Consider the following 20,976-nt stretch of genomic DNA (forward strand, 5'->3'; position numbering starts at 1 on the left):
GTGGGGTGGAATTTTTTTTTAAAGCAAGGGTATCGAAGCTTGATAACTTTTAAGATTTGTGGACTTCAACTCCCAGAATTCCCCAGCCAGCATAAAGTCAAAAAGTATTTCGTGTGCTGCTAGAGTTCCCAGAACGCCTAAATTATTAATAAAAAAATCTGTGTCAGGTTTCTTAAACAAAATAATAGAAATGGGAATAGGAATAGGAATGGAATGAAATAGAATATAGAAGAATGGAATGGAATGGAATGGACTGGAATATATTAGAATAGAAGAATAGAATAGAATAGAATAGAATAGAATAGAATAGAATAGAATAGAATAGAATAGAATAGAATAGAATAAACATGGAAGGAAATGGAAGGGAAGAGAAATGAATAGAATAGAATGAAATGAAATGAATAGAATAGAATAGAATCCTTTATAGAATAGAATAGAATAGAATAGAATAGAATAGAATAGAATAGAATAGAATAGAATAGAATAGAATAGACATGGAAGGAAATGGAAGGGAAGAGAAATGAATAGAATAGAATAGAATGAAATGAATAGAATAGAATAGAATAGAATAGAATCCTTTATAGAATAGAATAGAATAGAATAGAATAGAATAGAATAGAATAGAATAGAATAGAATAGAATAGAATAGAATAGAATAGACATGGAAGGAAATGGAAGGAAATGGAAGGGAAGAGAAATGAATAGAATAGAATAGAATGAAATGAAATGAAATGAATAGAATAGAATAGAATCCTTTATAGAACAGAATAGAATAGAATAGAATAGAATAGAATAGAATAGAATAGAATAGAATAGAATAGAATAGACATGGAAGGAAATGGAAGGGAAGAGAAATGAATAGAATAGAATCCTTTATAGAATAGAATAGAATAGAATAGACATGAAAGGAAATGGAAGGGAAGGGAAATGAATAGAATAGAATAGAATAGAATAGAATAGAATAGAATAGAATAGAATAGAATAGACATGGAAGGAAATGGAAGGAAATGGAAGGGAAGAGAAATGAATAGAATAGAATGAAATGAAATGAAATGAATAGAATAGAATAGAATCTAGAATAGAATAGAATAGAATAGACATGAAAGGAAATGGAAGGGAAGGGAAATTAATAGAATAGAATAGAATAGAATAGAATGAACATGGAAGGGAAGAGAAATTAATAGAATAGAATGAATAGGATACGATACGATACGATAGAATAGGATAGGATAGGATAGGATAGGATAGAATAGGATAGAATTATTTATTGGCCAAGTGTGATTAGACACACAAAGAATTTCACTTCGGTGCAGAAGCTTACAGTGCACATAAAAGCTATAAGTCATAAATCATGATCATAGTCATCGTGAAAATACATTCATCGTAAGTCATAAGATACAACACTTAGTGATAGTCATAGCCTACTAAATAAGCAATCCACATAAATCGTACTAGGAAACTAAATAAAACAATATAAATCATAAAGATACAAGCACCGAAGTTACAATTGTTAAGTAGAAAAGGAGATAGGTAAGAGGAAGGATGAGAAGAAGAGTAGTAATGCAGCCTGACTAAATAGTTTGACAATGTTGTGGGAATGAGTCAGGGGTGAAATCTAAAAATTTTCCCTACCGGTTCTGTGGGCGTGGCTTAATTGTTGGGCATGGCTTGGTAGTCGGGTGACCCGGTGGGCGTGGTTTGGTAGTCAGGTGACTGAATGGGCATGGCCAATAATAATAAATAATAAAAATAATAAAGTATACAAAACTTGGGAGCGCACTGGTCTACCTTCTTTAAAACTAGAGGCACCGGTCTACTAGCTGCCTACAGCACTGATCAACTATAATGCGGCCCTTTGAAGCGTCGCGGCAGTCATTTAAGGCCGTTTGCAGCTATATCACCACCGAGAGCTTCAGGGACAGAGAAGAGGAACAGCGAGGGGTGGGCGGTGTGGGGGGGGAGGGATTTTTGCTACCGGTTCTCCGAACTACCCGCCCCCATCGCTACCGGATCGCGCAATCCGGTCCGAACCGGGAGCATTTCACCCCTGGAATGAGTTGCTTAGCAGAGTGGGGTGGGGGATGGCATAGCACCGCAGGAAAAACGGGCTGAGGAAGGAAGAGGAAAACAAGGATACCCAAAGATCCATCTCCCAGTTTCTAACTAATTGGAGTTTTTTTTAACTAGCACACCCGACTGTGTTGGTCTCCGAGTTTCCTCACTTTCTCCCAAACGGTACAAAACTTCACCCACAACCTTTCCAAGGGCAGGATCGCTAAACGCCCGCCACGACATACCTGCGCGCTGCTTTCCTTTCCTGCCGTCACTGCCCAGCTTTGCGGGGTCCTCCCATCCTTGTCGTGGAGTCGCAGGTCTCCGCCTGCGTCCAGCAGTTTGCTAAGAATGAACTGGCTTCCGGAGAAGGCCGCGGCGTGGACAGGGGTGCTCCCGTCGTAACAACGGCTAAAGGGACAACAACAACGCCATGCTCTTCATGCGTGAGTTCGCTACTTCCTCTAACGCTGTAAAGCAAATTCCTCTACAGATATTCCTTGTGTCCTATGAATCCAGGCTTCATTTCATGTCTGTTGGCATGTTGGGGGTGTTCCTTGGACCCGACACCTCGATTTATGACCACAATGGACCCCAAATATTTCCACTGCTAAGCGAGGCAGCTGTTATGTGAGTTTTGCCCCATTTTACGACCTTTCGGGCCACAGTTGTTAAGTGAATCACGGCAGTTGTTAAGTTAGAAACGTGGTTGTTAAGTGAATCCGGCTTCCCCATGGACTTCGGTTGTCGGACGTTCGCAAAAGGGGATCATGTGGTCCCAGAACGCCGCAGCCGTCATAAATATGAGCCAGTTGCCAAATGTCTTTACTTGTAAGTTGCGGCTTACAAGTGGAGAAAAGTAGGAGTAGAAGTAAAAGTAAAAGTAAAAGTAGAAGTAAAAGTAGTAGTAGTAGAAGAAGTAAAGTAAAAATAGAAGTAGTAGTAGAAGTAAAAGAAGTAGAAGTAAAAGTAAAAGTAGTAGAAGTAGAAGTAGTAGTGTAGAAGTAAAAGGAATAGTAGTAGAAATAAAAGTAGTAGTAGTAGAAGTAAAAGTAGAAGTAGTAGTAACAGTAAAAGTAGTAGTAGAAGTAGGTAGTAGAAGTAAAAGAAGTAAAAGTAAAAGTAGTAGAAGTAGTAGTGTAGAAGTAAAAGTAAAATTAGTAGAAGTAAAAGTAGTAGTAGTAGAAGTAAAGTAGAAGTAGAAGTAAAAGTAGTAGTAGGTAGAAGTAGTAGGTAGTAGAAGTAAAAGAAGTAAAAGTAGAAGTAAAAGTAAAAGTAGTAGAAATAGTGGTGTAGAAGTAAAAGTAAAATTAGTAGAAGTAAAAGTAGTAGTAGAAGTAAAGTAGAAGTAGAAGCAAAAGTAGTAGTACGTAGTAGAAATAGTAGGTAGTAGAAATAAAAGAAGTAGAAATAAAAGTAGAAGTAGACATAAAAGTAGTAAAAGGAATAGTAGTAGAAGTAGTAGAAGAAGTAAAAGTAGAAGTAAAAAAACCAAATCTGAAAGATTCTTCAGGAGGAAGTTAACAAAGTTAACAAGAATGGGGTAGGGTTTTTTTATTATGCGGTGGGTTTTTAAATGTTGTAAGCCACACACAGTCGATCATGTGTGAGTTGGGCAGGTTTATAAATGCTTTTAGTAAAGCATAATAAATAATGTCATTAATTAATTTTTTAAAAATCTAGATGGGGTCGCAGCGCCTGCTACTAAGGGCAGGGCTCCGATCCTGCAGCCGGGACCCCCATCCTTGACCCGCCCTCTTGTTCATATGTGTTCCGATGAAGAAGCAAAGATACCTCATACTTTCCTCAGAAACACAAAATAATTTTGCTTAAAAAAGAAAAAGAAAAAAAAAACAATTTTACCAGAATCCCGCTTCTCACCCATTTATGTCTCGTACTTACTGGTTTGGGTCCGATCCATAATCCAACAGGATGTCTACCAGTTTCCCCAGTCCAAGCAAGGCGGCGGTGAAAAGCGGAGTTTGCCCTAAGGAGTTAACCGACTGGGTGGCGATTCCTAACAGAACGAGAGGAGAAAAACTTCAACTTAATTTTATTTCTTCATTAAATTTTATGCTGCCCTACAATGTCTGAATCTTGTTAGGGAAATCAAGAATATAATACAGAATAATATCAGAAGGGGACCTTGGAGGTCTTCTAGCCCAACCCCCTCTCACAAGTAGGAAAACCTATACCATTTCATCAAGATTTTCTAAAGCTTTGGACTTCAGCTCCCATAAGCCACTAGCCACCCAGCCATTCATGTCTTTCCTGGATTGGCATACCAAGTATACAGGTTGGTCCTTGATTTACGGCAACTTCTTTAGTGATCATTCAAAGTTCTGACAGGAGACTGTGAGTTCTAGTCCTGCCTTAGGCATGAAAGCCAGCTAGGTGTCTTTGGGCCAATCATCAGAAGACTGTGAGTTCTAGTCCTGCCTTAGGCATGAAAGCTGACTGGGTGTGTTTGGGCCAATCACCAGGAGACGGTGAGTTCTAGTCCTGCCTTAGGCATGAAAGCTGACTGAGTGCCTTTGGGCCAGTCACTTTCAGTCCAACCCACTTCATTGGGTTGTTGTGAGAAAGAGGAAAGTTTGTTGGTTATTTGTTAAACTAATAAATGTGGGATACAACAAACAAATAATAGAAGAGCACCCCCTTCTTTCCCAAATAAAAATTACTGTGGGCACTGCTCACACAAACGGAGCTGTGCAGACACGTGCTCCTGCCCACATACACACACACCTGTGCCAGGCTGAGCCGCCAGGCTGGAAAGGTTGGAGACCGCTGGGTTAGCGGAGTTCAAGGGCGTTGGACTGAGTTTGCTTATTATGGCTATGTAAGGATTTTAGGCTGATTCTGTTGTGATCCGCCAGCAGCCTGTGGAGCTGGCAGCCGAGTCGGAGAGTGATGAGGCTGAGGAAGAACATGGGCGAGTCCTGGAATCAGGGGAAGGCCCAGATGAGCGCTCTGCGTCGGAGGCAGAGATGGGGCCAGGGGCAACTGGGAGCGATGTGCGGACTCCGGAGCCTATAGAGGCTGATAGTAGTGAGGCAGAGGAACAGGAGGAGCCTGTTCCTAATGTACGCATAAAGAAAAACTGCCAGAAGGCAAGGACGACTCTGGAGTAAGGCCAGGAGAAGATTGGCCCCTCCCATAAGGCCTAAAACACCAGCAATGGCGTTTGAGCTTTACCAGAAAACAACGTTGTAACTGTGCCTTCTGCTTCATATACATCTTTGTTTTTGTGGCTTCTGGATGTTTGCCAGGAAGGGCCTTTGGCAGTTTGCCTAATTGGACTAAGGTTTCATAGCTAAGGTGGAACTAGAACTCTTTTTATTTGTTCGTGATTGGTCCAAAATCACCCAATCATTTTACAGAGCTAAAGTGGAACTAAAACTCTTACTATATCTCAGTGATTGGCCCAAAGTCACTCATGAGGCTTTCTAGAGCAGTGTCACCAACAGGTGGTCCGCAGAAGTATTTCCATTTTTTATATTGCACTAAATACTATTTATGTTTTTTTTTTAAAAAATCCATATTAGTGGTCCACAGGATTTCAAGTTACAAATTTAGTGGTCTGAAAAGTTTCCAAACCCCTGCTCTAGAAAGAAATCACTAAAATAAATAGATTAGCCATTAGGCTCAATATATCCAGTATATATTATATATATATAGTATATCATTTGATATATCAAGTATAATATATCCAGTATATATTATATATAATGTACCAAGTATTTTAATCTATTATTTAACAATGATTAAAAATAGTTGGGTTGATGAGCAAACCACTCAGACTGCGTTCTCTCCCTCCGACCTCTCCACGAAAGAAAAGGCAGAACGATCATCAATAGCAGGCGGCGGCCACATTAAGTGACACCGCCTGCTGGCTTCACGCTCAGGAGAAAACACTACGACTCCTCCTCGTGGTTTGCTCAGCCGATCACTTTCGAGTGCATTTCTCTAGTTGGATACTATAGAAATGATCCCTGAAAGTATAGTCTTAACGGACTTAAACGTGATTCCAGGACCTCACCCGCAGCCACCGCTCTTCACGTCACAGCGACCACCTCCCGAACCACAGCCATGACTTTGCGGTCATCGTTCCCTCCGTAGTCAGGAATAAATTTCGAATAATCACGATTGATTTATTTACGAAAATGGTTTTTTTTCAGAGCGTATATTTTTAGCGAAACGAGCGAACCCATAAGCCCCTCTGGTTTGAGATTTGCATCGGGGAACGGGACAACCAATCACGCTTCACTTACGTGTTTGTTTGTTTGTTTTTACTCAGGGGCTCAAGGATACAGGGAGCGGAAGAGGTGGGTCCTGCAAGGTGTCACTCTTGAAAGAGCGCTCTATTAACTCTTTCACTGCCGAAGGGCTGCAGTTGACAAAGTGAATTTCTTTTAGGTGAGACCTGCAGCTGCTTCCTTACATAGAACAGGCTATTATCGGTTTCAATTGCTAAATGGTCTTCCTATGCAGGTGTTTATTGGAATTAACTTGTGACACAGCCGTCCAAACGCTAGAAAGAGGGAGAATGTGGTACAATCTCTGACATCAATACAATTGAACGTGTCCAGAAATATTTTACAAGAAGAGTTCTCCATTCCTCTGAAAACAACAAAATACCTTATCCCACCAGACTTGAAATCCTAGGCTTAGAAAACTTGGAACTCCGTCGCCTTCGACAAGACCTAAGCTTAACTCACAGAATCATCTATTGTAATGTCCTTCCTGTCAAAGACTACTTCAGCTTTAATTGCAATAATACAAGAGCAACCAACAGATTTAAACTTAATGTCAACCGCTTTAATCTAGATTGCAGAAAATATGACTTCTGTAACAGAATCATCAGTGCTTGGAATACTTTACCTGACTCTGTGGTCTCTTCCCATAATCCTAAAAGCTTTAACCAAAAACTTTCTACTATTGACCTCACCCCATTCCTAAGAGGACCATAAGGGGCGTGCATAAGAGCACAAACGTGCCTACCGTTCCTGTCCTATTGTTTTTCTTTTCTTCTTCCTATATATATATAGATGCTTATACCTCCTAATATTTACTCATATATATGTTTATATACTATATAATCTTTTTATATGATGTTGTGACAAAATAAATAAATAAATAAATAAATTTCACTTTACGTGCCTATCATCCCTGTCACTGTGTTTTTATTCTCTTGCTCGTGTTTTTCTTTGACAAATTCCAATAAATAAATAAATGTTGTTTTTATATTTATGATTTATTTTTATATTATAAGAATTGCTTGGATAGCACCAAGACAAATTCCTTGTGTGAATACTTGGCCAATAAAAATTCTATTCTAGTGAGATGGGCCCCTGTAAATTTAATAAGTAAATCAATGCGTATCCTACGATTGCAAAGCCAACTGTTTTTGCAAATATACAACTGTGTATTTCTTTATGAAATATGTCTTTAGAAGACCATTTGACAGCCATCGCCAGGGGAGCTTTTTATCAAGTCCGCCTGATTCGCCAGTTGCGCCCTTTCCTGGACCGGGACTCGTTATGCACGGTCACTCATGCCCTTGTCACTTCCCGTCTGGATTACTGCAATGCTCTCTACATGGGGCTCCCCTTGAGGAGCACCCGGAGGCTCCAACTGGTACAGAATGTGGCTGCGCAGGGGATTGAGGTAGCTCCCATGTAACACCTCTCCTGCGCAGGCTGCATTGGTTGCCCGTGGTCTTCCGGGTGCGCTTCAAGGTGTTGGTTATCACCTTTAAAGCGCTCCATGGCATTGGACCGGGATATTTACGGGACCGCCTGCTGCCGCCAGTTACCTCCCATTGTCCGATACGTCCAGTGCGCTCTCACAGGGAGGGCCTTCTTAGGGTGCCGTCGGCCAACCAATGTCGGCTGGCAGCCCCCAGGGGAAGAGCGTTCTCTGTGGGGGGCCCGGCTCTATGGAATGAGCTGCTGGTGGGACTCCGTCTCCTCCCTGATCTCCGGACCTTTAAACACGAGCTCAAGACTTTCTTTTTTCACCAAGCGGGGCTGGCCTGATCGATTTTAGTATGGGGGGTTTTAGCGGGTTTTTTAACAGGGTTTTAGCTTTTGAAAAATTTTAGCTAATATTTTAAGTATACAGCGGTCGAATTAGATTTTTAAACTTGTTATAGTATTTTAATCTGTTTTGCATTTTCGTTATTTTATTTGCTGTACACCGCCCTGAGTCTTCGGAGAAGGGCGGTATAAAAATATGAATGAATGAATGAATGAATGAATGAATGAATGAATAAATAAATAAATATATTGTATCTTGCAATTGTTGCAACTGTTTTTGCATCTTCATTCCCAAACGCCTTAAAACGCCTCATTGGGTTTGATCTTCATTTAACATCACGGATTGTAAACATGGTGAGCAGCTTAATGTAACTTTGGATCTGGCTAATTGTGGCTTCTTCAAATCAAAAGTGCTTCCATATCACTACCATTCACTAATAAAGCTGCCCATCTACCACAGTTTCTCAACCTCGACAACTTTTAGATATGTGGACTTCATTTCCCAGAATTCCCCAGCCAGCGAGGGTTGAAGTTCACATCAGAGGTGGGTTTCAGCAGGTTCTGACCAGTTCTGGAGAACCGGTAGCGGAAATTTTGAGTAGTTTGGAGAACTGGTAGTAAAAATTCTGACTGGCCCCGCCCCCATCTATTCTCTGCCTTCCAATTCCCAGCTGATCGGGAGGAAATGGGGATTTTGCAGTATCCTTCCCCTGGAGTGGGGTGGGAATGGAGATTTTACAGTATCCTTCCCTTGCCACACCCACCAAGCCACACCCGCCAAGCCACACCCACAGAACCGATATTAAAAAAAATTTGAAACCCACTCATCTTAAAGGTGCTGTGGTTGAGAAACAGTGCCTTAAGTTTATTTTATTTATTTTATTTGTTAATCACATGTAAGATAACAGGCAAAAGTATAAACGTAATTTGGATACATGGAAAGAGTAAGTAAAAAAAAAAAAGGAATATTAGGACAGGGATGGTAAGGCACGCGGGTGCATTTTTTTTACTACCAGTTCTGTGAGCGTGGCTTATTTTGTGGGGTGTGGCTTGATGATGTTGTGGGTGTGGTCATGTGACAGTGGGCACGGCTTGGTGGTCATGTGACAGTGGGCATGGCTTGGTGGTCATGTGACTGGGTGGGCATGGCCAACTTGATGTCACTCACGTCAAAGGTTAGAGACTTCAAAGGTCTCAACGAGATACAATTACCCTGTCTATTTATTTACTACTACTGAACATCCAAAATATACTATTTAATCCTGTGTATATATGCCACATGTGTACATACATATTGCATAGTAGAGCGGGTATAGGCACACGAAAAGATACATTATCTACTATATATATATGCTGTATGTATACACACACACACACACACCTCTTGTAAAGCTATACACATTCATCCTCACTTATTTGGAAAACTACCTTAACAACCTGGTTGTTAAGTGAATCGAGCTTCCAAATTCAGTTTGCTATTCGGAAGATCACACGATCCCGGGACACTTGTTGTTAGTTGCGAAGTCGTGTCCGACCCATTGCGACCCCATGGACAACGTTCCTTTTCCTTTTTGACTGAAACCGTCATAAATATCAGTTGTCAAGCTTCTGAATTTTGATCACGTGACCATGGGGAGACTGCAACAGGTCACCCGGGTGAAAAACTGTCATAAGTCGCTTTTTTTCAGGCCGTAACTTTGAATGGCTGCTAAACAAACTGTTGTTAACAAACTGCAGGTCCTCGACTTACAACCACAACTGAGCCCAACATTTCTGTTGTTACGTAAAACATTTGTTAAGTGGCTTTTGCCCCGTTTTACGACCTTTCTTGCCATGGCTGTTAAGTGAATCATTGCAGTCCATAAGTTAGTAACTTGGTTGTTAAGTGGAATCCGGCTTCCATATTGACTTTGCTTGTCAGAAGGTCACAAAAGGGGATCGAATGATCCTTAGGACACCGCAACCAACAGTCGTAAGTCTGAACCAGTTGCCAAGCATCTCAATTTTGATCCCGTGATCATGGGGATGCTACAAAGGTCGTATGTATGGAGTCTGCAAAGGCCATAGGTCACATTTTTCAGTGCCGTTGTAACTTTTAACGGTCACTATGCGAACGGTTGTAAATCAAGGAATACCTGGGTCTGTTTTTCACTATGATTTTTTTTTAAAAAAGGCTTGAAACAATCTTGTACAAGAATACTACAGAGCAACATTTTTCTTTCATTTCACTCAGTTAAAAACAAATGGGTGGAGAAGCGAGCAAACCAGCTCCCAGAATCCCCTACTCCAGCAACCTGAATTCAGGGAGTGGAAGTCCCAACATCTTCAAAGTGGCTGAGGTTAAAAAATATCCTGCCCTGAAAATATTTTGCAAAACTTTGCTTCCACCGAATTAATGAATGCACTGGTCCGTGGAGATTTACACAATGAAGGAATTGCTAAAAGGGAAGAGAAATGCTCATCCTGGCAGAAAATTCTGAAAAATTTAAATTCTTTTAAGTATTCTTAAAATTCTTATGACCTGGACTGTGAATATGTGAATGAGGGACCCTCTAGCAGAACCTGGAAGCAAGTGTGAACAGTTTCTCGGATTTCAGAACTTTTAACACGTGTGGACTTCAACTCCCAGAATCCTCTAAGTCAGTGGTTCTCAACCTGTGGGTCGCGACCCCGTTGGGGGTCGAATGACGATTTGCCAGGGGTCGCCTAAGACCATCGGAAATATGGGAAGTATACTTCCGAGTCGAAGAATCGCGCTCCAATGATTGACTCCACAAGCCAGCTGCAGGCTCTTCAAATCGCTAGCCGAATTCGGCTTCAGGCGCGATGAATTAAAAAAGAGAGAAATCTTTGCTCCGATGTCTCCCTCTCAAGCCAGCTGCAATCACTCCCAATCGCTAGCCTAATCTGGCTTCAGGCGCCATAAACTTAATAGGGTCGTCTCCGCTTTAATGCCTCGTCCTCAAGGCAATCGCAAGCAGTTCAGATCGCTAGCCAATACGGCTTATTTATTTATTTATTTTATTTATTTAATCATATTTTTATACCGCCCTATCTCCCAAGGGACTCAGGGCGGTTTACAGCCAAGTAAAACATGAATATAAATACAAGTTAAAACCCCAATTTAAAAAACTTATTAAATACGGCCGAATATTAAAACCACAATAAAATAGTAAAACCCTATTAAAACCAAATTTAAAATTTAAAATTCTAGTCCAGTCCTGCGCAGATAAATAGATGTGTCTTAAGCTCGCGGCGAAAGGTTCAAAGGTCAGGAAGTTGGCTTCAGGCGCGATAAATTCAAAAAAAACAGTTTGCCGCTTTTTCTCCCCTTCTGCGGCTGCTGAGGCGCGCTGAGATCGCGGCCTAAAAAATAATAATTTTACGGTTGGGGTCGCCACATCGATTAAAGGGGTCGCAGCACTATAAAGGTTGAGAACCACTGCTCTAAGTCACTTTACGGGATGCGGAAGTCCCAGCGTCTTCAAAATTGCTAAGCTTAAAAATACCCTGTGGAAAAAAAAATGGGTTTGTCCTGAATGACTCCACAGCTCCATGCAGGTTGAATACAATAAAATGATGGAATTATTTAAAAAAATGGCAATCAGCACAGAAAATGTTGAGGAACATTCTGTTGTGTCTCGTCCGATCTCACCACAGCCGGGGCCTTCTTATCTGCTTCCGAACACGGAGGAATGTCCTAGTATGCCTCCTGGCCCCAGCCCTGGCTCCATGCCCAGACAGGCTGAAGAGGAGGAAGTATCTCCAGCCCCCAGCTCTGGCTCCATGCCCAGGCAAACGGAGCAACTAGACCCCTCCCCCTCCTCCACAGCATGTGAGCCTGAGGGAGGTCAATTGCCAACAGCTGCAGACTGGAGTGACTCTCGCGTCAGAAGACTTGATAGACGGAGGCAACAGAAGGAAGGGAGGGGCAGGCCTGGATAAGTGCTGAGTCATGGAGCCACACCCCATGGCCTATATAAAGGACCTGCTTTCTGGTATTCTCTGAGTCAGGCAAAGTCTAAACATATCTTGCTGAAGTCACTTTCTGGTCTCCTGCCTGCCCTGAGGACTTTGCTAGGACTTTGGCAGAGCTGCAGAGGCACACCTGATTCGGATTTCCCTGACCCTGACACGACACATTCAGGCCAACACCTGCAACCACAGCTTGCTTTTTTTCAGAATAAGGAAATTGGAAGAGCTTGGGAACCCAACCCAACCACAGAAAAATAACATGCGCAGTATTACAGAACAACACTTTCTCTTTCATTTTACTGATTTAATAAAAAAAGGGGGGGTGGGAAAGCGAGCAAACCACTCAGACTGCGTTCTCTCCCTCCAACCTCTACACAAAAGAAGAGGCGGAACGTTCATCAATAGCAGGTGGCAGTGCCCGCTGGCTTCGCGCTCAGGAGAGAACACTACGCCTCCTCCTCGTGGTTTGCTCAGCCGATCACTTTCGAGTGCATTTCTCTAGTTGGATACTATAGAAATGATCCCTGAAAGTATAGTCTTAATGAACCTTAGCACGACTACACGGCCTCACCCGCAACCACCGCTCTTCAAGTCACAGCGGCCGCCTCCCCGATCGCAAATTCTGCTTCGCGGCCTTCGTTTCTTCCAAAGCCAGAAATAAATTTCGGAAATCCCGGAGAATTTATGTAGAAAAAGACCGTTCCGGAGCGTATATCGTTAGTAATCCGCGCAAACACCCATAATCCCCCTGGTTTTTCGATTTGCATCAGGGAACAGGGCAGCTGCTTGCAAGCATGAGGTGTCGCTTAATGCAACAACAAGCGGATCTGATTAATTAGTGACTTCGCCAAACAGAAATAAGTACTGAGGGATTTTAAGACAATGAAGCACTTTCATTTGACTGTCCTTCACTCACACAAAGGGTTTTTTTGTGTGTGTGAGAATAGACTGAAGCTGCTATGTCTAAAGCTGGAAGGAGGCACATAAGAAGGATGGACAAAGAGCCAGATATCCCTTTAGGGCAACAATAAGGATGGAGATAGAAGAAAGCCAAGTTGTTAAGCAAACAAAGGAAAGAGGTCAATAGAACCAGGCTAAGAAGGTGGGTCCTGAGCACACAGGAAACCTCTTCCCACAAATCTCATCAACAGTTCCCAAACTTGCCAATCGAGGCGAGAGGAGGTGCCAACTCTTGAGAACCAACAAAGCAAGGACTTTGGGGTAGAAAAGGGGTCCTTGAAGCCCACTTATTCTTTAAGTCAGTTTTGGATCCAGACTTGGTCGCTTCTGTCCCTCTGGTTAGTGCGTGCCAGTGTAGTATGTATGTATATATAAGGGATGGATGGATGGATGGATAAATAGATGGGTGGGTAGGTAAGTAAGTAGGTAGGTAGGTAGATAGAAGAGGGACGGAGAAAGAGATACATGATGGATGGATAAATGGATGGGTAGATCGATAGATAGAAGAGAGGGGGAGAAAGAGATAGATGATGGATGGGCAGGTAGATGGATGGATGGATGGATAAACAGATAGATGGGTAGGTGGGTAGGTAGGTAGATAGAGGGAGAAAGAGATGATGGATGGATGGATAAATAGATGGATGGATAGATGGATAGATAGATAGATAGATAGATAGATAGATAGATAGATAGATAGATAGATAGATAGATAGATAGATAGATAGAAGAGAGAGGGAGAAAGGGATGGATGGATGGATGGATAGATGGATGAATAAATAGATGGATGGGTAGGTAGGTAGATACCAAAATTCATTCAGATACCGAACCACCGGTGACACCCACCACCCAGGGTGTCATTACTTCCTGTTTTTTTCCGCGCAGGTCTGTGCGCAGATGTGACGCGCACGAGTGAGCAAAGCCAGCGCGCATTCGTGGCGTGTGGACTTCCAAGCTGGTAAGGAAGGTAAGTAGATTTCAACCCTGCTGCAAATGTGTGAATGAGGGACCCATCAGCAGAGCCTGGGAGCACATGTATCTATTTTTCAATCTCAGCAACATGTATGGACTTCAGCTCCCAGAATCCCCTATTCCAGCACCCTGAATTCTGGGAGTCCCAACATCTTCAAAGTGGCTGAGGTTAAAAATATCCTGCCTTGAAATATTTTGCAAAACTTCGCTTCCGCCGAACTAATGAATGCACTGGTCCGTGGAGATTTACACAATGAAGGAATTGCTAAAGGGGAAGAGGAAGGATCATCCTGGCCGAAAATTCTGTAGAAATTTAAATACTTTCTTAAGAATTCTTAAAATTCTTATGACCTGGACTGTGGCTCAGACTGGTAAGACAGTCTGTTATTAACAGCAGCTGCCTGCAATTACTGCAGGTTCAAGCCCCACCAGGCCCAAGGTTGACTCAGCCTTCCATCCTTTATAAGGTAGGTAAAATGAGGACCCAGATTGTTGGGGGCAATAAGTTGACTTTGTATATAATATACAAAAGGTTGAAGACTATTGCTTGACATAGTGTAAGCCGCCCTGAGTCTTCAGAGAAGAGCGGGATGTAAATGCAAATAATTAAAAAAAAATGTGAACGAGGGACCCACTAGCAGAACCTGGAAGCATGTGTGAACAGTTGTGCCTTGATGAAGGTATTTTGATGAAGGTATTTTTTTTCTTTTATGTACACTGAGAGCATATGCACCAAAACAAATTCCTTGTGTGTCCAATCACACTTGGCCAATAAATTCTATTCTATTCCTCGGATTTCAGAACTGTGGACTTCAACTCCCAGAATCCCGTAAGTCAACATACCGGATGCGGAAGTCCCAGTGTCTTCAAAATTGCAAAGGTCAAAAATACCCTGTGGGAAAAGTGGGTTTGTCCTGAAAAGACTCCACAGCTCCGGGCAGGTTGAATTCAATAAAATGATGGAATTACATAAAAAAAAAAAGTAATCCGCACAGAAAAGGAACACTTGCAAAACACCCGCTTGCTTTCAATTGAGCAACGTGGGAACAACCATTCACGAAAAACTAACACGGAACATTTTTTTTTCTATTATTTAACTGATTTTAAAAAAGGGGTGGGGGAAGCGAGCAAACCACTCAGACTGCGTTCTCTCCCTCCGACCTCTCCACGAAAGAAAAGGCAGAACGGTCATCAATAGCAGGCGGCGGCCACATTAAGTAGCACCACCTGCTGGCTTCGCGCTCAGGAGAGAACACTACGTCTCCTCCTCGTGGTTTGCTCAGCCGATCACTTTCGAGTGCATTTCTCTAGTTGGATACTATAGAAATGATCCCTGAAAGTATAGTCTTAAAGGATCGCTCTGAGATTCCAGGACCTCACCCGCAGCCACCGCTCTTCAAGTCACAGCGACCGCCTCCCCCCCATCGCAAATTACGCTTCGTGGCCTTCGCGGTAATACATTTCTAACCACCCCGTGGAATTTATTTAGAAAAATTACTGCTCCGGAGCTTATACTGTTCGTAAAAAAAACAAACGAACGAGACCATAAGCCCCCTCGTTTGAGATTTGCATCGGGGAACCGGACAGCCAATCGGGTTTTGCCTAGGGGTGGAGCTTCATTACTTGTTTCAATTCCGCCCGTGCGCGCATCTATTGCAAGGAACGTCTTGAAGTTCTTTTTGCAAAGTTTTGCAAGCAACGGGGCCTGCATTAGAGCACAAACGCGGCTACCGTTCCTGTCCTATTGTTCCCTTTCATTATATTCAATTAATATAGTTATTACATACTTATGCTCATATATATGCTTATATATTATATAGTTATTTTCATGCTTATGCTTATATATACTGTTGTGACAAAAATAAATAAATAAAAATAAAATAATTTGGTGCTGTTCGGATTTGATTTGGGGATCAGGAAATATCATCTCTGATATTAATACAATCGAACGCGTCCAGAAATATTTTACAAGAAGAGTTCTTCGCTCCTCTGAAAACAACAAAATACCTTATGCCACCAGACTTAAAATCCTGGGATTAGAAAATTTAGAACTCCGCTGACTCCGACATGACCTGTGTTTAACACACAGAATCATCTATTGCAATATCCTTCCTGTAAAAGACTACTTCAGCTTCAATCGCAGTAATACAAGAGCAAACAATAGATTCAAACTTAATGTCAACTGCTTCAAACTTGATTGCAGAAAATATGACTTTTGTAACAGAGTTGTTAACGCTTGGAAAAACACTACCTGACTCTGTGGTCTCTTCTCAAAATCCCAAAAACTTCAACCAAAAACTGTCTACTATTGACCTCACCCCATTCCTAAGAGGACTATAAGGGGCGTGCATAAGAGCACAAAAGTGCCTACCGTGCCTGTCCTATTGTTCCTTTTCATTATATCAAATTAACATAGTTATTGCATTCTTTTGCTTATATATATATTTTTCTTATATGATGTGTTGTTGTTTTATATCGATGTTTGTATACTGTTGTGACAAAAAAGAAAAGCCAACACCTTTTACTGCACCTGGATTCATACAAAATTCATACTTCTGATCTCAGCTGAGTTAACTATGCCCCAAAGTAAGAGATATTAAAAAGGAAACAAAAAACCCACGTTATACTTGTAAACATATAGGAACCCTCCGTTCACACGACCTTTGATCGCCCGCGGGGTGCATTGCATATCCTATATGAACCGATGACGGGTGCAAAATCTCGGCCCAGGATGGTGCCCGGGTTTACGGTCTGCGGATTCCACATCCTTCCCAATCCTTCCCAACCCTTTTTCTTCTAGCCTTCGCCGTTAACTTGGGATCGCGCGTGCAAAATGCAATAAATAAATAAATAAATATAAAGGAAAAATGCCCCCTTAGATTCCATTTGGGGCCGGAGCAAAGGCGAGGATGGGAGGGCGAGGAGGTTGCATCCAAGTGCCAAAATCCACCTTGCGACTTTTGCCAGCGCAAAAGCGTGCAAGGCCCTCTCCTTTTCCACGAGCTCAAGGGGGTGGAGGGGACACTAACAAGGCAACCCACGTCTTAAGTGCGTTTCACGCATCTTTGCAAGACCAAATGCCACGGGTCGATTATTAAACCCGTTAAGTTTGCAATGCGAAAAGCCAAGAAACGGCGCAAGTTCACAGCCACCTCTCCAGCGGTGAAATCCAGCAGGTTCTGGAGAACCGGTAGCGGAAATTTTAAGCAGTTCGGAGAACCGGCAAATGCCACCTCTGGCTAGCCCCAGAGTGGGGTGGGAATGGAGATTTTGCAATATCCTTCCCCCAGGAGTAGGGAGGGAATGCAGATTTTGCAGTATCCTTCCCCTGGAATGGGGAGGGAATGGGGATTTTGCAATATCCTTCCCCCAGGAACGGGGAGGGAATGGGGATTTTGCAGTATCCTTCCCTGGAATGGGGAGGGAATGGGGATTTTGCAATATCCTTCCCCCAGGAGTGGGTTGGGAATGCAGATTTTGCAGTATCCTTCCCCTGGAATGGGGAGGGAATGGAGCTTTTGCAATATCCTTCCCCCAGGAGTGGAGAGGGAATGGGGATTTTGCAGTATCCTTCCCCTGCCATACCCACCAAGCCGCACCCACAGAACCGGTAGAAAAAAAGTGGATTTCAATGCTGCCCTGCACCTCTCCCTTTTGCACGCCCACCCTCCAATAGAATAAAATAGAATGGAATGGAATAGAATAGAATAGAATAGAATTTTTTATTGGCCAAGTGTGATTGGACACACAAGGAATTTGTCTTGGTGCAGATGCTCTCAGTGTACATAAAAGAAAAGATACGTTCAGAATAGAATAGAATAGAATAGAATAGAATAGAATAGAATATCGAACGGAACGGAATGGAATAGAATAGAATTTTTTATTGGCCAAGTGTGATTGGACACACAAGAAATTTGTCTTGGTGCATACGCTCTCAGAGTACATAAAAGAAAAGATACATTCAGAATAGAATAGAATAGAATGGAATGGAATGGAATAGAATAGAATAGAATAGAATAGAATAGAATTTTTTATTGGCCAAGTGTGATTGGACACACAAGGAATTTGTCTTGGTGCAGATGCTCTCAGTGTACATAAAAGAAAAGATACATTCAGAATAGAATAGAATAGAATAGAATAGAATAGAATAGAATAGAATAGAATAGAATTTTTATTGGCCAAGTGTGATTGGACACACAAGGAATTTGTCTTTGGTGCATAGGCTCTCAGTGTACATAAAAGAAAAAAAAAAACCTTCATCAAAGATATATACCATACCTTTCTTCAGCAGCTTCTTCACTTTGACGTAGTTGCCTTGCTTGACGTAGTCGTGCAGACGAGCTTCTGGGCTCTCCAGTTTCACCGTCCCGAGTTTGACCGGGCAGGGAATGGGAAGGGTATGGGCCATGCTCCCTGGGGGTGGGGTGGGGGGAAAGAGACATTAAGAAGGGAGTTTTTCCCCCCAGCCCCCTTTCCCTGTCCCTGCGGGGAGGCGAGACCATCCCCTTTTGCAAGCTTCCACGGTGCCATAAGAACCCACCTAAACCCGTGTTTGCATGTGTGACACCTCACCCCCGCGATCAGACCCTGGGGTCCGATCGTAGACAGAGCACCAGGGGGGGGTGTCTCTCGGGTGGTTTGGAGCACATTAAATTTAATAAATTAGGAAAGTTTAGCCTTTTATTAAAAGGGATTGGTAATATATCTATCCCTATTCATACATCTATCGCATCGCTATTCAACCATCCATCCACATCTCACTACAAATCTGTTTATATCTATCTATATCTATCCATCTATCTTCTATCCATATCTATCTATCTATTTACTATCCCTATCTATCTATACATTATCTATCTATCTACTATCCCTATCTATCGCTACCTATTATCCATATCTATCTATCCATTATCTATTTTCTATCCCTATTTATCTATCTATCTATCCATCCATCTACTATCCCTATCTATCTATCTATCTATCTATCTATCTATCTATCTCTATCTATCTATTATCCATATCTATCTATCCATTATCTATTTTCTGTCCCTATCTATCATCTATCTATCTATCTATCCATTATCTATCTACTATCCATATCTATCTATCCATCCATCCATCTACTATCCATATCTATCTATCCATTACCTATCTACTATCCATATCTATCTATCTATCTATCTATCTATCTATCTATCTATCTATCTATCTATCTATCTATCCATTATCTATCTTCTATCCATATCTATCTATCTATCTATCTATCTATCTATCTATCTATCTATCTATCTATCTATCTATCTATTTATCTATCTATCATCCATATCTATTATCTATCTATCCATTATCTATCTATCTATCTATCTATCTAATCTATCTCCCTCTGTCTTCTCAATCAATCAAATGTATACCTGCCCATCTCACTATCCAAAACGACACTAGGCTCAATTATTGCGCAGATAAGGAGAAAGGTTTAAAAAAACAATTCTATTTAGTTCCTAAATTTTAGGAAGCTTATTACGGATTGTCGCCCCCTCCCCACCTTCATCATTTGGGATTTCTCTTCTCTAGGGCTGTTTACTTCTCCGGCTTTGCTTAAAACACTTGCGGGTACCGCGTGGGATGAAAGTCAGCCGCCCCCACCCCAACTTTCTCTCCTTTCCCCCAACCGAGCAGATCTCCTTAGATCTGCGATCTCAATCTGCGCCCCCTCCCCGCCTCTCTGCCCCGCTTCGTCCCCTTGCCCGCCCAAGGAAACCTCCATTCGCCCCGATCCCTCACTTCTCCAGGTCGCCCGACGCACCTCGGCGGCTGCCTTTTGCTTTTTCAACTGCCGAGGAATTCAGTTGAGGCCGGCGGACGGCGTCACCGCGTTCTCTTCCCCGCTGCGGAACTTGCAGCGGGGGAGGCGGGAATGAGCACACCCTCCGTAGGGTGTGTTTGTGTGTGTGCGGGTGTGTGCAAAAGTTTGCATCCCTGGGACACGCCCGGGTTGTGTTTGCACGGGAAATGCGTTCGGAATGGGGTTGCACGAAAAATTGTGCGGGGCGGGTTTTTTTTGCAAACCGTCTCCGCGATTTTTGCAACTAGCCCCGTTTGCACAGAGAGCCGGTTGCATTAGAAAGCCATACATTTTTTTCCCCCACGATTTTGGGGGATTTTTTAAAAAAGAAATATTTTATTTATTCTTTTATTAATTGTTAAATTTATTTGCCGCCTGGGGTCTCCAACCTTGGCAACTTTAAACCTGGTGGACTTCAACTCCCAGAATTCCCCAGCCAGCAAAGCAAAGCTGAGGCCTCTGGTGGCTCAACAGACTAAGGCAGTCTGTTATTAACAGCAGCTGCTTGCAAGTACTGCAGGTTCAAGCCCCACCAGGCCCAAGGTTGACTCATCCTTCCATCCTTTATAAGGTAGATAAAATGAGGACCCAGATTGTTGGGGGCAATAAGTTGACTTGGTATATAATATACAAATGGATGAAGACTATTGCTTGACATAGTAGCGTAAGCCGCCCTGAGTCTTCGGAGAAGGGCGGGATATAAATGCAAATTTAAAAAAAAATTAAAAAGGAAGAAAAATGATTTGTCAGCAGGGGTCTCCAACTCTGGCAACTTTAAACCTGGTGGACTTCAACTCCCAGAATATTGGAAGATGGAACGTTGTTTTGGCATTGATTGATGAAGTTTGGATTTTAAAAACTATGTACTTTACTGAAGAACAAACACCAACTCAATCGGAAGTCTCTGAGAACTCTAGGAGTGGAATGGTCTGATATATAATGGATTGGAAGAAATGTATTTTCTTTGTTTCTGGAAGGGGAGTTAAGGTTTTAAGGAGTGACTATGGATTATGATTTGTGTTATATTTTAATTTTTGATTGTTAGTTTTATAACCTGTATTCGGTTCTGGGAAGTCCCGGGGGGGGGGGGACTGGGGGGGGAGGGGAAGGGGGGGGAAAGAGGGTAGAAAATGGATTGAG

General features: G+C 42.3%; 2 protein-coding genes and 3 non-coding genes across 5 annotated transcripts in view; 1 reads left to right on the plus strand and 4 right to left on the minus strand.

The window, feature by feature from the left end:
- Nucleotides 1-19,884, minus strand: part of TEX14 (testis expressed 14, intercellular bridge forming factor) — a 107,512-nt gene extending 87,628 nt beyond the window's left edge. The window contains exons 1-4 of the mRNA XM_058164064.1: nt 19,798-19,884; nt 18,273-18,407; nt 3,955-4,069; nt 2,298-2,463 (exon numbers count right to left, since the gene is read on the minus strand). Of these exons, the coding sequence (XP_058020047.1) occupies nt 2,298-2,463; nt 3,955-4,069; nt 18,273-18,402 (411 nt within the window). The 5' untranslated portion in view covers nt 18,403-18,407; nt 19,798-19,884. The remainder of the gene's footprint in view (nt 1-2,297; nt 2,464-3,954; nt 4,070-18,272; nt 18,408-19,797) is intronic.
- Nucleotides 5,843-6,060, minus strand: LOC131189420 (small nucleolar RNA U3). The gene has a single exon (XR_009153028.1). It is a non-coding gene; the product is annotated as a small nucleolar RNA U3 (small nucleolar RNA).
- On the minus strand, nt 12,404-12,605 carry LOC131189422 (small nucleolar RNA U3). The gene has a single exon (XR_009153030.1). It is a non-coding gene; the product is annotated as a small nucleolar RNA U3 (small nucleolar RNA).
- LOC131189421 (small nucleolar RNA U3) lies at nt 15,126-15,343 on the minus strand. Its single transcript, XR_009153029.1, has one exon. It is a non-coding gene; the product is annotated as a small nucleolar RNA U3 (small nucleolar RNA).
- Nucleotides 19,885-20,332: 448 nt separating the features above from the next.
- PPM1E (protein phosphatase, Mg2+/Mn2+ dependent 1E) overlaps nt 20,333-20,976 on the plus strand; it is a 259,054-nt gene continuing 258,410 nt past the window's right edge. The window contains exon 1 of the mRNA XM_058164070.1: nt 20,333-20,347. The gene's annotated coding sequence lies outside the window, so the exon portion shown is untranslated. The remainder of the gene's footprint in view (nt 20,348-20,976) is intronic.

The sequence above is a fragment of the Ahaetulla prasina genome, chromosome 1 (genome assembly GCF_028640845.1).
Source record: "Ahaetulla prasina isolate Xishuangbanna chromosome 1, ASM2864084v1, whole genome shotgun sequence".
NCBI classification, from domain to species: domain Eukaryota; kingdom Metazoa; phylum Chordata; class Lepidosauria; order Squamata; family Colubridae; genus Ahaetulla; species Ahaetulla prasina.